The 15,562-nt window shown below is 44.7% G+C and overlaps 1 protein-coding gene across 31 annotated transcripts in view; it reads right to left on the reverse strand.

The window, feature by feature from the left end:
- Positions 1 to 15,562, reverse strand: part of MAGI1 (membrane associated guanylate kinase, WW and PDZ domain containing 1) — a 335,995-nt gene that overhangs the window by 271,653 nt on the left and 48,780 nt on the right. The window contains exon 1 of one of the 31 annotated variants that reach the window (XM_064432952.1): positions 10,396 to 10,586. The exons of the other annotated variants lie outside the window; for them this stretch is intronic. Within the exon in view, the coding sequence (XP_064289022.1) occupies positions 10,396 to 10,501 (106 nt within the window). The 5' untranslated portion in view covers positions 10,502 to 10,586. Of the gene's footprint in view, positions 1 to 10,395; positions 10,587 to 15,562 lie in introns of those variants that run through there. 31 annotated transcript variants of the gene reach the window in all.

The raw sequence follows: 15,562 nt of genomic DNA on the forward strand, positions 1-15,562 counted from the left end.
TGGGAAAAGATCCAGAAGAGAGATTTCCAGGAATTCTGCTCAAGGCCACACTGGAGAACTGCTTGGACTGGTGCCTCAGAATATCAGAGCAGGTTGTGAGTGTGCCTCCAGACCAGCTGGAGCTGGGCTCAACAGAGACTCCCCTCCCTCCCTGCCATGCTGGAAATCCTTGTACAAAGAAGGATCAATACTAGGGTAAAAATACACATTGATATACAAAAATGGAGCTCTGCAGGACAAGACTTGTCGTCCTTGCTACCTGCTAGGGATGCCTAGGATGAAAAAACCAGAAATCCTTGGCTGCCCTCACAGAATCATTCCATTGTTCCATACTTCCCCTTTCAAATAGTTACATGGAGGAGCCATCAAACAAATACACCATAAAAAATGCTGGTGCTGATTGTAACTATTTTCTGACATTTGCTGTTCTGAGCTGAATTGCAAGCGGCATCTATAAAAATAACAAAGTAATATTTGGATAAGCAAATGTGTTCTAGATGAAATGCTGGGAAGACAGATTACGCTGCCAGTGTGGCACACACTCCAACAGTGCTGTCAGCCCAGGACTCAGGAGTTATATCCATCTTTTCTGCAGAAGCATTAAAAAGCTAAGAAGTCATTCAGCTGTATTCCCTTGTATAGGATATTGCTTTCCCATACAAATCTCTGCTGCCTGTCCAAGGCACAACAAGCAGATACAGATAATGACAACACCTCCAGATGACATTTGAACAACATGGCTAAATCCTGAGAGAGGAGAAAAAGTGGATTTTTATCACTCAGTGATCTGAACTCTGTTAGAGACCTTTTAATAGTGGCACAGAAATGTGCTTTATTTGGATGCATCATATCCTTAGACAGAATATATTAAAGCTTCAAGCAGAAATAAAGGGTCAGGATTGGCCATGCCATGACTGCATTGCTCCATCCCACAGTGACCCAGCACCCACCACATATCTCCACACAGTCACCAGACCAGTACCTAGAAAATGTGTCTTTTTTCCCCTGATGGATTACATATCATGTCAGTCAGCAAAACCTTTTTATTTATTATTTTTTTTCAGGAAAGAAAACAAAAAAGAAATATCAGAAAGTAAAAAATAAAGATCACCAGAAAAGCACTTTAAAAACTAGACCTAGTTATTCTGTTACATTTGGCAGCTGTTCAAATCACACTGCATTAATAAACACATTATTTTGAAAACAGACAGAAATGGGTTTAAAGAGTAAGCCCTGACTCAGAATTCATAAGTCATTTGCAAGGACTAGGAGGAGGAAGGACCAGACCCCAAGTCTTGCACTCTGCAACCTTTGGATTCCACCAAAAGTCAAAATTTTAGAAGTAATCTTGGAAGGGAGCTTGCTACTGTTTTGGCCAGGCAGGAAACAGAGTAGGAGTTTAATAAATGATTGTTTACAACAATTTGAAACTAAATTAAGCCTTTCAGGGATCCCACTGCAGCCCTGGCAGCACACCCCAGGTTCCATTGCCAGCTAAACTGCAGACAGCAAGCCAGATTTACCAGAATAAAACCTGATAGACACTGAATCAGGAGTATATTCCAAATAACCAAGAGCTTTTTTCAGCCTTCATACGAAGAGTGGAGTCATATGTATTTTGTAGCCATCAGTTTTGGCACAACTAATTCCATTTTCTTTTAATGACTTATGGGGTGGGGGGGCTTTTCCTCGGAGCAGCAGTCAGTGGAAATAATGAATGACCTCCTTTCACAAGATCAGAGATGAATTTGCACATAAACAGCTGAAGAAAACTGGACTCAAACAGCCTGCAGATGCCCATGATATAATAAGAACAAATAAAAAGCTTATGACACTGTAACTCTGCACCAGCAGAAACATAAATCCTGCTGGAAGCTTTGGAGTCAGATGGCCTTTGAAATCACTCGCAGGTTCTAAATTTCCTGGCAATGGGCAGCAGGGCTGGTATTAAACACAAAAACCTTCTGCCAAACAAACACTGAGGCAATAAATAGCAATAATAAAGCAGAGACAGATAGACCTTTGAATCCATTGGTCAAGAAAATTGCTGTCTCAAAGACAGGGTGCAGCAGGTCTGTTTGTGGGACCTGGTCAGGAGCCTGCAGCAGCTCCCCAGTGCTGGAGGCTCTCTGCATCCCTGCTGCCCCATCCCTGCTTTCTGTGCCAGACTGCATCACCCTGCCTGGAAATGGGGAGAGGGAGGCAGCTGAAACCCCAGGAAGGCTGGCTCGGTGCTCAGCGAGGGACATGACCACAAAAATTCCTTAAAAAAACAGAGGGGAAGGTTTTACATCACTGCCCTTAGCAGTCCAGTCAAGGGCAACTCTGCTGGCCTGGCCTTATGAAAGCAGAGCTGGGTTCCCCAAGGCTCCAGCAGCATTTCCCATGTGCAGAGCACAGGGACAGAACCCAAATCTCAGCATCTGCATTCACTGGGGAGGACTGGGACATGCAGAGTCCCATCAACACCGAGCTGCAGGAAGAGGGGAGAAGTAAATATAGAGTCACTGCTGGAAAACAAACCACTCACAATAAACCCCCATGTGAACAACCAACGCTGGGCTTTTTAAATCTGTTGTTAGATCTAAGCACCTTGATTCTAAAATCCACAATGAAGTTCTCACCCCCTCATTCAACTACAGGTGCCCTCTCAACATTTCATAACAAAGTGATTGGATGAAAGACAGCCCTTCCATTAAGCCCCAGTACACAAAGTACCACTCCAGGAATATTTAGTATTCATGGGCAGGCTCCTCCTGCACCAACCACAGCCACACCATCACTCAGCCAGCAATCGCTTTCAAAACAGGCTGCAGCTCAAATAAATCTGTGATTATATAAATGCTAATACAAAGTAAAGATAACCATTAGTATGAATCCAGTGACTGGCAGAAAAGCACAAATAGAAAAACATTTTCTTAAGCACACTCCCAGTAATCCTACAAAACATGTGGAGTATCCTGATGCTGAAGGGTGAATCAGGTCGCAGGTTTCTAACACTTCCCAAAGTTACTCAGCTGTAAAATGGGGGATTCACTTTACAACCAGAACTGGATGGAATTCAAAGCCAGGGGTTATTAAAACCTGAAAGCCTCCAAGATTTTCTCCTGTTAAGGAAAGTGAGCAAGTAAATACATTCAACTAAAAAAGCACAGAGAAAAAAAAAACATTTAGCCTTTATATATATATATGACATATATATGATAGACATATATATGTTACATATATATTTATATATGTTTATATATGTGATGTATGTTATATGTTTTTATATATTATATATATGTTATATATGTTTTATATATTATACATGCTATATATGTTTTATAAATATGATATATAAGATATGTTTTTTATATATATATGGTATATGTTATATATATATATATCATATATATAAAATTCCTCAATACTGATGCTTTTCCTTAAGGAAAAGCAAAGCCCAAAACAAACAAGTATTCATTATTTCAGTTTGGAGGGTTTTTTGCCAGCAGTGAAGGAGGATAGTTCTCACTGTGAAATCTCTCCTGCAGTGACATCCTGGTCTCTGAGCACCTGATCTCCCCTCTCTCCAGCCAAGTGAGCACATGCAGAGACAGCCACCCAGGAGTGCTCATTAAATCACCCCACTAATTCACAAGGTGACACTGTGCTGGGACCAGGACAATGCCTCAATAGGGCACCCCTGTCACTCAGAGAAATTAGAGACATTTTAGACATCCAGATCTAATCTCCAATCAGTATTTATAGGTAACAGATTCATATGGATTTATAGCCCCGAGGGATCCCGAGATGATCTATTCCCATCTCCCCACGTAACACAGGCCACATCATATCAATCAATTCCTCCCTGGCTTCTGCTTTAACTAGAGCATTTCCCTATACATCAATCCTTGACTTAATGCCTTCCATGACAGGGAACCCACTGGGTAACATTTGATAAATTGCTTCAGTGGTTAATTATCCACTCTGGTAAAAAAAATGAGTATTCGATTTCCTGACAAGGCATTACTTGCAAAATTATAACAGAGCTTTAATAAAAAAGCCTTTTTTAATCTGTAGCTGTTTAAGAGTGGACTAATAAGAACATAACCTCCCAATTGCTTGAACAAAAAGAACACAAAAGAAAGTACTTCTGTATAGAAAAGATGAGTAAGAGATGTCTAAAGAGACTTTCCATAATAACAGACAGTGACAAGTCCCAGATCACTCTCCCAGCTGTGCCAGTTGTGAAAGCCTATCTTAATATACAGCATTAAAATCACCTTTTTGCAGCAAACAGTTAGCAAAGATGCTAAATCCCTGGACATGAGTGAACCCTGGGCATGAGCACTAAGAACCCTGTGATACTCTTGGCCTTTAAACAAACAGCCTCCTGGTCAGGATAACAAGGTGATCTTTCACGTGGAAAACCTCCTCCTTTGCAAAGTCCATCTCCAAAGACCATTCAAACAGCTCCACTTTGCCATTAATTGCCCAGGTCCATCCTGCCTGGGTGAAGAGGGGATGAACTTTGCCAACTGTACTGTCTAATTATGAATATCAAGTTGAATTAATGAGGTAACATTTAGCATGGCAAAAGTAACTGAAGAATCTCTCTTTTTCAGCTTCTTTTAAAAGCATCTCAGTGAGCAAAGAGTTACAGCTTTTTTTTTTTTTTGCATATGTCAAATATTTGAAGACATAAAGCAAGCTATGCATGTATAAGCTTCTTCTGACACATTTAAAACCTACATCATACTTAACCTTGGCTTATAAAGGCAATTGGGCCTGAACCAGCATTTTTAAGGCTTTCAGAATCAAACTCTTCAGTGCACTGGCCAGGTCATTAAAAAAAAAAAAGGAGATGGAGATAGAAAGAGAGGGAAAAGAGTCTTTACTATGTTAAGCAGTTTTCTGCTGGTGCCTCTGCACGCTGTGGATGGGCCACAGCCCCACAAAAATAAGAGGAGTTAAGGGGAGGAGAGTGTTTCAGGGACTGTAAAACTAAACAGCAGCAGTAGCTGAAATTAAGGGAGGACTCGCCTTTAGTTCACCATCTTTTCCCATTTACAGTCCAAAATACTGACAATTATTGTATTTAAATGTATTTACTAGCACTGGCTTTGTGAGTGCCTTGCAAAGCCTGCCCCACCTGGCTGCAGAGCACCCTGGCTTTCAGCATCATTCCCCACTAATGCCACACTCCCAATTACATTACATTTGGGCAAAGGTAGAATGTGTTCCCCAAAATGGACAGACGGACTTTTCCTGTCACTCTGACAGGCAGCAGAACCACTGGTAAGAGCAGAGAGTTCTACTCAGAGCCACCTTTCCTATCCACTTCCATACCATTTGACAAAATGGACAATAATCTCTCTTTGGGAGGAGAGAAAATAAAAAGTAGTGATTTTTTTAAAATTAGTTATACATAGCAAAAATCATAACGAAGAATGAGGATTTACTGTAAAGAGTGGCTCAGAGTTTCCCTACATGTTCAAAAAAGATATGAGTATTCTATTAGCTATTAGAAGTCTCTCTAAAAATCAAGCTGCCTTTCTAAAAAACCTTTTGTCTTCAAAACTTAGTATTAATTTTTAAACCCGAAGAAAGAACACAGACGTGATTAATTAATCTCTTAATTAATCAGAATCCCTGATTATTATCAAAAGAATTGCCTAAAAAGAAGCCATTGCAATTGCAAAGTGCCGAGTGTTCAGTTAATATGCTGATACCAAAACTTGAGTAATATGGTTGGTGAGCATCCCACACCTTCTGCCAACTTACTCAGGGTGAGAATATGGAAATTTAAACAAATTTAAAAGCACTACACAGCTTTAAGCTGTCAACAGATTTTACCCTGAATAGTTTTTGAACCAAACCCACAGGCAGCTGTGCCTGACTCAGGTTTACTGGCAGCCAATTAACATTTTACTAATTCCAGAAAGAATGATCACCTTCCCGACTGCTGGAAACCATTCCCCAGTGCTTCAAAGCAGGCATCCCTCCCTGGCTCTGGGCAGGGATGCTGCAGCAGGTGAGGAGGAGGATGCTGAGGAGCTCAGCCAGCACTCCCAAGCACCCACTGGAAGGTGGAGTGCACTGAGGGTGAGCACAGCAGGGTGGAGGCGGCCAGAAACCCCCAGCTCCCTCGGGTGCTTGTCAGAAATTAGTTTGCAGTGAGCAAGCAAGCTAAAGGTTAATGAAATGCAATCTGAGGAAATAAAACAAGGACACTGATGACTTGCCACAAGGCCCTGGAGCTGGCTATGCTGGCTGGAGCCCTTTCCCCACAGAAGGGGGATGCTGCTGGAGTTAGGAGAGCAGAGTGGCACAAGGCTGATTCTGCTTGTCCTGGCAGGGGTGAACATGTCCTTGCAGGCACCATCACCTGACCCCAAGCTGGGAACAGAGTCCCCACTGTGCTCCATCCAGCAAGGAGCTGGAGGGCTTGCAAGGAAGGAAACAGATACGGAAACTGGGCAATAAAACCTTACATAAGATAAGGTCACACACTGGGCACTGATTTGGGTTTTACTCAGAGGGAGCAGCCAAGTCCCCAGTGCAGTGACAGCAGAGACCTTGGTGAGGGGCTGCATCCACCCACACACCTCAAACACAGTCCTGGAAACCTCAATCCAACTTCAGAACAGACCTCTCACAACAAGAAAACCAATCTGAACCAATGGGATAATCCAAATGAGCACCTGTGGTATCCCAAGCACAAGAATCAGTCAGATCTATCCCTGTGCTTTACTTTGTGGCAGGCAATACATTGTTCAGGCTTGAAGTCAAAATCAGCAGTGTAATGAAGAATTCGAGTTACTGGTGGACCACAACAGTGTAAGGACAGGGTGCATGTTCTTGTTTGGTTTTTCTTTTTTTTCCTTTAAAGGGCAACTGATTTTTTTTCATGCATAAACTTTCAATGTCAAATTTATGCCATCACTATGGATTTTTGTAAGAGAACGGTATTTACAAAAAAAGGATCATCATCCTCTGGGCTTCAGATACAACAATTAGAACTGTGAAAATATTTTTTCTAATCCAGGGGTTCAAGTAAACTCCTAGTGTGGCTTCATTGAATTCAGATTGCAGATATAAACACTATTTTTTTTTTCTACTAGTACCTAATCAGGGTAAAGAAGTAATAGAAGTTTAAAAGAAGATGAAAGGGGGAAAAAGAAGCAACAACACACAAACCAAGAAAACACACAAAAAATGCACTGGAGAATACTGTTTCACCAATTTGTTAACAAAGTGTGAGAAACACATAAATAATTGAGGAATTTCCCACTGTAGTGAGGGAGCCATTTAAGGACATAAATTCAAGAATATCTGTACACAAGCGGCTGTCAGACCAGTCACATGTGGTGGGTAGAAAAACGATCTGATATTTGGATTCACTTTCACAGCCAGTGTGTTAAGGCAACAGCCTTAGGAAAATATGAATGCAATGCAAGACTAAACCAAACAAAATGGCTCACATAATTCACAGCTAAGACTCTGCCAGCACTTTACCAGGTGAATGAAATTAGCAACCTGACAATTAGCAAGAGGAATAAATCCCCATAAAAAGCAAGCAGAAAGGAATTTTCAAGTGCACGAATACAAATTTTTGGCTTCATACACTTGCTGTTGTTACCAATGTACCCATTTCTCTATGGGATATAAAACTCAACTTGGTATGAAAACAAATCACTGAAAGTCTTGGCAGATTAGTAAACGTCAGATCAAATTAAACCTTCTCCTAGACTATGCAGGGGCTGTACAAATTTATCAGAGTCTCACAGATTCTTTGCTCTCTTGACATGAATAGGTCAGAAGAGCCCAGAGAGAAAAGGCAGCAAGATCAGGAGACTGAAAATGCACAGTTTTGGAAGGCCAATTATTGCCAGGCTTTGTTTTACCATTCCACTCATTCACAGGGAAACAGTTTTGGAGGTGGAGATAGCAAGATAAGAAGCAGCAAGAGACAGCAGCTTTCTCCTCTCAAAGGCTCTCTGGAAGACAGGAGCTGGGCAGCCCACCTTCCAGGCTTGAAGGTTTCAAGCTGTGGCATGCAAAACATAGCAGGGATTGTAATCTCTCTTTTCTGCAATGATCTGAGAGTGTTTTACAGTAGGGACACATCCCCCAAGCTTTGCTGTCAGAAGATTCTGCAGAGGGAACATAAAGCCTCTGGGCTGCAGCAGTGCTACTTCAAGACAGAAAAGGAGAAGGAAAAAAAGAAAGAAACATTCTGCCTTTAAAAGCACCTAATTAGGATGGATGATGAGATAAGCCAAAGTTTGCCCTGCCATAAGACAAGCACAGAACCCAGGAGAGCTGCCAGCAGTGCTGGAAACAGCAGAGAACCCAGGGATCCTCACAGGGAAACCAGCCATGCCCTCCTCAGGTGCTTTTGTCGCCAACAGGCTGTGACAAAGCTGCTGCTGGAAAGAGCACTTGGCACACAGTATTTCTAGGCTGGGGTAATGGTTACCAAACTGAGCAGCACACCTAGCAGTAAGATTTTAATGTGAAAATACATCAACCCCTTCTGCCTGGTGAAGAAAAACAACTTAGCTGCTGCATTCCTGCCCAGGCAAGGGGCAGGCAGGGCAGCAGCAGCACTCACACAGCTCAGCAGCTCTCACACAGCTCAGCCCCAGCCCTCTCCCCAGCCCTCTTCCAGACCCCTGCATCCCACCTGTCCTGCTGCAGCTCAGCACCTTCCAGCACCTGCGAGTGTTCCAGAAGGATTTACAGCCCTTACTCAGCTGTGGCACCTCTTGGGCATGTCCCTCCTCTCCCCAGAGTTGGGCCCTTTGCTGGCACTGCCCTGGCCCCTCAGTCCCAGGGATGCTGCCCCACAGGCTCACCCCACAAGAATTTTCTGCCTTTAGGAGCACTCCTCTTTAAATGTCAACCTTTCCCTTCCCCATCAGTCACTGGGAATCATTCCCACTGCCCACCAAGATGACTTGGGGGGGGACTGACATTTATCACCAGCCCTCCAAAGCAAAGAGCAAACTCTCCCAGGCACCCCCACCTTGGTCCCTTGGTGATCTCAAGGATGTGCAGGCACAAGGCAGGAACACAGAACAGGTCATGGCTGAGCTCTCTCAGCTCTCTGAGCCCCTGCTTAGCTCTGGGAACCACAAGTTCTCCCAATTTCATGAGCCTTACCCAATGCCCATGGACAGGCTGGTCCCTGCCTCAGCTCCTGCAGCAACAGGAGTCTGTGGATTTAAGGAATTCACTGAACGCACACCCAGAGCAACCCTTGCTGGGATATCTGTGCCATGAGAGCCCTTCAGACAGGCACTTCCTCCATTTACATCATATTGTATCACAAGTTAATGACTCCCAATTATATTAAGTGCTTTTTAAAGTCATGGAACAATTAGTTCCAAAAAGCAAGGAAGTATCAGCAACTTGATTTCTCATTAAGAAGATAAAATAATAACTAGTGACTTGCTACAGATAGCAGAGCACACACTGTTTACAGAAACAATTGTGTTTCTGTACAGCAGGATCATCTTGTGCTTTTTATTTAAGGAACACAATGGTAAAGAGCACAGAACCATTACAGCACGGAAAGCAGCCATGCTTGGAGGGCTGCTTTGCCTTTTCAAAGGGAAACCAGGAGCACAATGATGTTTTATTGTTATTCTTTCGGAATACACAAGTGAACAATATGTTGCATAAAAACAATTCCTTGTAAACAACTTGAACTGTAAAAGCAAACAATACCTCAAGTAATAAAAGGAGTTTATATCCTGAAAGATCAATTATTATTTTGGCTTGTTGATATGAAACAGAATAAACTATTTATTAGAGCTCAAATCATTTAGGAACTATAACCACAATGATATATAAGTAAAGATCATGGCAAGGAACCAGAACTGTAACATAAATATTTAGGCTTTCAATGCAGCAAAGAACACACACGAGTTCTTAGCTACACCAGGACAGGGTGAGAGCACCGCCCCTTCTGGCAGCCACCTAACAACAGCCAGGGCAAAAATTTTACTATTTTCAGAGAAGGAAGAAATAGACGAGTATTTTTTTTAAAGAAAAAAAAATCCAACAATTTTTTTATAAAACTCGCAGCTTGTAAACCTAATTTCCAAAAATATAAGCAGAAGCCAAAGCTGACAATGGCACTGAGTGTGCAGACATGGGCCAAGCTCTGCCCTGACAGCCCCCAGAGGAGAAATTTCCTCAGAAACAAAGTCAATCACCCCAGCTCTCAATATGGCTCCAAAGGATGGGGAGAAGGAGCAAACAAAGAGCTGCAGCAGCTGCCTGGGGGATGCACCTTCAGAAACTCCTTCCAGACTCACTCACTCTTACTCAAGCCTCTTTCTTGCTTAGGGAGAGGACAAAACCTGCCCAGGCTCAGCACAAACCGTGCTCAGCATTCCTTACCTGCTGCCTTCTGTGGCTGCCTCGCTGAGTTTTGGGATCCCCAGGCAGACTGATGAGCTGCTGGCAGAGGGTGCGGCCTCTGCTTCATACCTGGGACACTGAGCATGCTCCCACCTCCTCCCTGGCCAGGTTTCAGGGGGAAAAAAACTTCCCTGAAAGTAGATTAGGGATGTCCCAGCAGTGGATGAGCATTACCCAGGATCCCTTTCAAAGCATTTAAAATCCAAGGGGGATAAAGCAATGAGCAAAGTGCACGCAGCCTTAGCTTGTTTTAGCAATTAACTCCAAAATCAGAGTTTGTCCATTTTATGGACAAAAAGTCATTTAGTGCAAAACTCAGGAGAGCTGGGTCCCATTTCAGGTGCTGACAAAACACACCTGCATGTTTGGTTGTGCCTCAGCTTCACATCTATAAGGAGCAGCTGTGAGGGCCTGGTTATTTCTTCTTTTGCTTGCCTTCCCTGTAGCCCATTTGGATAATGCACAGCCTTTTACAAGGCATTTTTACAATACCTAAGACAACAGCACCTTGACCTCTATTAGAGCTGCTAAATAGTATCACGTTGCTTGCATCACTGTAAACCCAGAACTTGGGCAAATTAGGAACAGCTCTCAAGTGCCTGCCAAAAAAAGTCTCCTCTAGTATCCAAACAGTGCCAGTAATAGAACCAAAGCTGCTGGAATCGAGATGTGAAACCTTACAGATCAGAAAGGAAAACAGGCAGAAGGATGAAAAAGGCAGGCTGCTTCCCCACAGCTGGAAGTGCACATTTGATTCAGGGGCTGCTGCTTCCCTGGAGTTGGAGGTTGCCAGAAATCTTGCATCAGAACCTGATCCAGTTTCCACCCAGCCTCCTTATGTCAGCCTTGCTCCAGCACACGAACCCACAGGTGGCTGAGCAGCCTCAGCCCTCCCAGCTGGAGGGATCTCTGTGCCCACTGCACAGCAAGATCCCCACAACACAGCCATGTTGCATCTCCAGTGAAAATCCTAAACCAGTCAACTTCTCATAAATGTGCTATCCATGCAAGACACCAGTGCCAAACTGGCCAGACAGCTGGGATGGGGACCAGGGCTCCCCTGACTGCCTGTGCAGTGCCTGACATGCCCCAGACAGCTGGGGCTGAGCTGGCATGCTGATGTGCATGTCCAGCCACAGAAATGCCCATTTTTAGCATATCTGCCTTGTAAATTGTGTATTTTTAGCATATCTGCCATTTCCCCAGGTCTTCCCAACCTGTAAATATGCCCTTTTAATTGAGCTGGGTCTCAGGGGCAGCAGAAGCAGCTCAGTCACACTGAAAGCAGAGGACTCAAGTGCAGTGTGACCAGTCCCTGGGTACTGCAAACACAGAAGGACAGACAGAAGCTGTCAGCAGGAGCACAGCTAACACAGGTGTGATCCTGCCCTCTTCTTTCTCCAGGTCTCTCCTGGTGCTCACAGGAGTTGTGGTATGAGACTGGTTCACTCTACTCTGAAATTTAGCACAGGTTGAACTACCTGAAAGGGCAAGAGGAGGATGGAGTGGTGCAGGTGTGGGTTAACCCTGAGCTACACAGCTTCCCCAGGGGTCACTGTCACCACAGAGCACAGCTGGGAAATGGTGCTGAACATGGGGAATATGGTGACACCAGGAAAGGACCTGGCAGCCTCATGCATGAAGCAGGGAGAGAGGTCAATGTCCAGCTCACAAAATCATACATTCAAACATATTCAGCTGAAACTGGGTCTTCCTGTACAAACACCCAGCAAAGCAGCCTGAGAGGCCACACCAGCCTCCATCAGAATGGCTTTGGTCTCCTCCTGCACAAGGACTTGCTTTTGGGACCACAGTACAGCTCAAGACACAGTCACATGTCACCAGAGACAGGAAAATGAGAACCTCCAAGCACCCCGAACAGCAAAGGTGCACAGCACACCTCCACGTGCAGCTTTGACATCAACAGCTTGCCAAGAGCAAAATCTGTTTCCCTGAAGAAGCTACTTGTACTTCTCCAGGATTTTGCCTTTTAAAGTGAAACAGTGCAAAGAACGAAGTTTTATCAAGTGCTGCAGAAAATAAACTTCAAAATATAATCGTGGGCACTTGTAGCAGGAGCTTTCAAACAGCCAGGCTGTTCAGCACGCCACACTGCTGCAACCTCCCTGGTCCCAATACACTCAGTTCTGAGCAAATACAGCACTGAACTTGTCCTCAACGACTTCAATGCTGCCAGCACTGACGATTTTCACACATATCTGATGGTTTTCCTAAAAAAACTCAGCTCCTGGAGTCATGCGATAAAGAAGAAACATGCACTTTTATTAAGGAAAAAGCTTTCAGATCATCTTTTTACCCAGGAAACAAGAAAAATGAACCTTTACATTACAAAACTGGGAAAATCCTAGAGCAGAGAACCCTTCAACAGTTACTGTTGCTTTAAATCTCAGGGGGAGTGGGCACTAAGTAAGCTAAATGCTTCTTTTTTCTTTTTGAGCTTATCTCAAAAATCACACGAACATCTAAGTTGTTTGCTTGTTGTTTTTGGTTTGTTTTTTTTTTCCCCAGAAATTTATGCTGTGAGTAATTCTGAGAAGTGAATAAATTCAAGGAAATTATGTGCTTTCTACCACTCCTTCAGCAATATGAAGCAAGGTGACATGAGCAGAAGAAACTCCCAATTATACCTTTAGTTTCTCCTGTCACTACAGAGTGCTCTATCTTTCAAATAATAAAATTAAAAACTAAATACAACCTGGAGAGCTCTAAAGGCACAGACAAAAGGCTCCACATTCCACTGTAAGATCTTCTCCCTCAAAACCTATAAATCCCACAATTTTTGAGATTAAACTGCCAGTGAAAGCCAACACAGCATAGCCTGGTGGCACCTGCCAACTCTGAGCCACTCCAGGAAGAGAAGGTCTACTAAAATTAAGGAATACTAATAAAAAATAAACCCCTGTGCCCCTCTCCCTCAGATTTTTACACCACACCTCTAGCAGGTGCCTCAAGACAGAAACCTGAGATGTGCTCTGATGGACATGGGTCATTCCCATGGCACCAGAGAGGGTCACAGAGGGTCTCTTGTCCCCATCCAGGATGGCTTTGGTGTGGGGAAAGGGAGATGTGGCATGGCAGCACTGCCAGGGAGGAGTCCCAGCACAGGGGATCCTCAGGCCAGCCCACTCCACGACTGGTGCTGAGACTGTGTTTGTAAGAGTTTTTTGGAAGCCAGAGGGACCAGTTCTGCCCATGCTCCAAGCAGGTGCAGCCTGAGTGAAGCCATCCACTCCCATGGGCTGTGCTGGGCTCAGACCACGGCTGACACCCCTTTGCTGTTCTCCCACCCATTTCCTGGGCATCACATGGGAGCAGAATCCTGTCCACAGCTCAGCCTGAACTTGCCACCCTCCCACCCTGCTTGACCTGAAACCCTCGAGCCCCCGGGAAACGGGGTCAGCAGCAGGGAAGGACCCTCCGTGGCAGGGAAGGACCCAAGCTCCTCCACCATCTCCTGATCCACAACTGAACTACCTCCAACGCTGCAGGACACTCTGGGAGAGGCGGTTTGGAGCCTCCTCCTCCTCCCCTGCAGCCGCCGCTCCCCGAGTGTGCCGCTCCTCCAGCCACAGCGGATCCTCCCCGCAGCAGAAGGTGGCTCCCAGCGCTCCGTGTCCTCCGAGCACTCCGTGTCCTCGCATCCACTCCTCACCCCAGCTCATTAAGATGCTCCTTCCCACTGCCCCTCCTCGCTCTCAAGCTCTGCAAGCACTAATGGGCTCCTTGGCAAATCCGCCGCGCGTTCCGCCGAGCGCAGCGGCCTCCAAACGCTCCCATTTTTGTACATACAGAAAAAACCAAGCTTTATTCTAAGTAGAAGTGGCAGCTTCTAATTTAAGACTATAGCATTTGACCGCTAGGCACAACAAAAGCTACCTATTGCCCACGTAGATGGCCAGTCAGCTCTAATGCCATCTCAGCGGGCAGTCACAAATAAAGGTGACCGATTCTGAACCCACTGACCCTGTTCGGCTGTGGGGCTCACTCCCCAGCAGCCCAGATGTATTTTTTTTTACTGGTGAACTTCCACTCACTCCATTAATGCCATCAACCAGTTGCTGGGAGCAAGAATTGCATTAAATTATTTTATCTGCAGCCAGACTGCCTGTGGGTGCATGGGTGATGGAGCAGGCAGAGGGGAGGCAGTCAGGGGCCAGAATCCCACATGATCCCAAACAGGGTTTCTCAGCTGCTTTTTTAAAGTGCCTGCAGTCTCCCTTGTATATGTGCACATGTATTTATATATGCATTTACACGTGCAGGTTGAAATCTTGCACAAGTGTCTTGTATGAATGTCACCAGCCCCACACACACAATGGTCACAACTGGTGGGGTCCCACAAGCACCGAGGGCACTGCTGCTCTGCTCCCCAGGCAGGATCAGGACCTGCTGCACCCCACATTGCCCTGTTTCCTTGCTGAAATGCATGAGGTCAAAGCTTCACACTTCAGGCACTGGAACCCAGGCTGAACCAGCACAATTTCACTCCATCAGGAAACATCCCCACCACACAGCTCCAGAGCAGGATGAACACAACTTGATCTGCTTTATTTTCCAACCTGCTGAATTACTAGAATATGTTTAGCTGTTATACACACACCCCTGATCCATAATCCCACCCCCAGCAGCTGTTACATTTGCTGTGGTACTTACAACAGATGTTACAGCTCCGTAAAAAGGTAAAACAGTTGAAACTTCCAAAATTGGGGCTGGGAGGGAGTGAAGCAGAGCCCAACCAACCCCTGCATCCAGCTGCACCCAGGCTCAGAGAATCAGCCATGGATGCACCAATACCAGTGGTACAGAGCCACATCACAGCCTAGAGCAGTTTAAGGAACTTTCAAGTGTTGCCATAGTGGCATTAAAAAGCTGTCAGCTTCCTGGGAGACGAGCAGCAGAAGCTGGGACTCAGTGTTTAGAGGATGATTAAATGTAAGTGACTTAAATTATACATTCCTGTTCTGGAACTGACACCATTTAAAACACACCATCTATTCCCCATTTCCTCTGACACTGATTACTACCCACTAAAAGATGAGCATTCTCTTACAAGCAGTGAAGTAACAAACCAGGGATTTATGAATTGGAGATAATTAAAAGGTTTTGCATTACAAATAGAGTAAAA

The sequence above is a fragment of the Passer domesticus genome, chromosome 9 (genome assembly GCF_036417665.1).
Source record: "Passer domesticus isolate bPasDom1 chromosome 9, bPasDom1.hap1, whole genome shotgun sequence".
Taxonomy (NCBI): Eukaryota; Metazoa; Chordata; class Aves; order Passeriformes; family Passeridae; genus Passer; species Passer domesticus.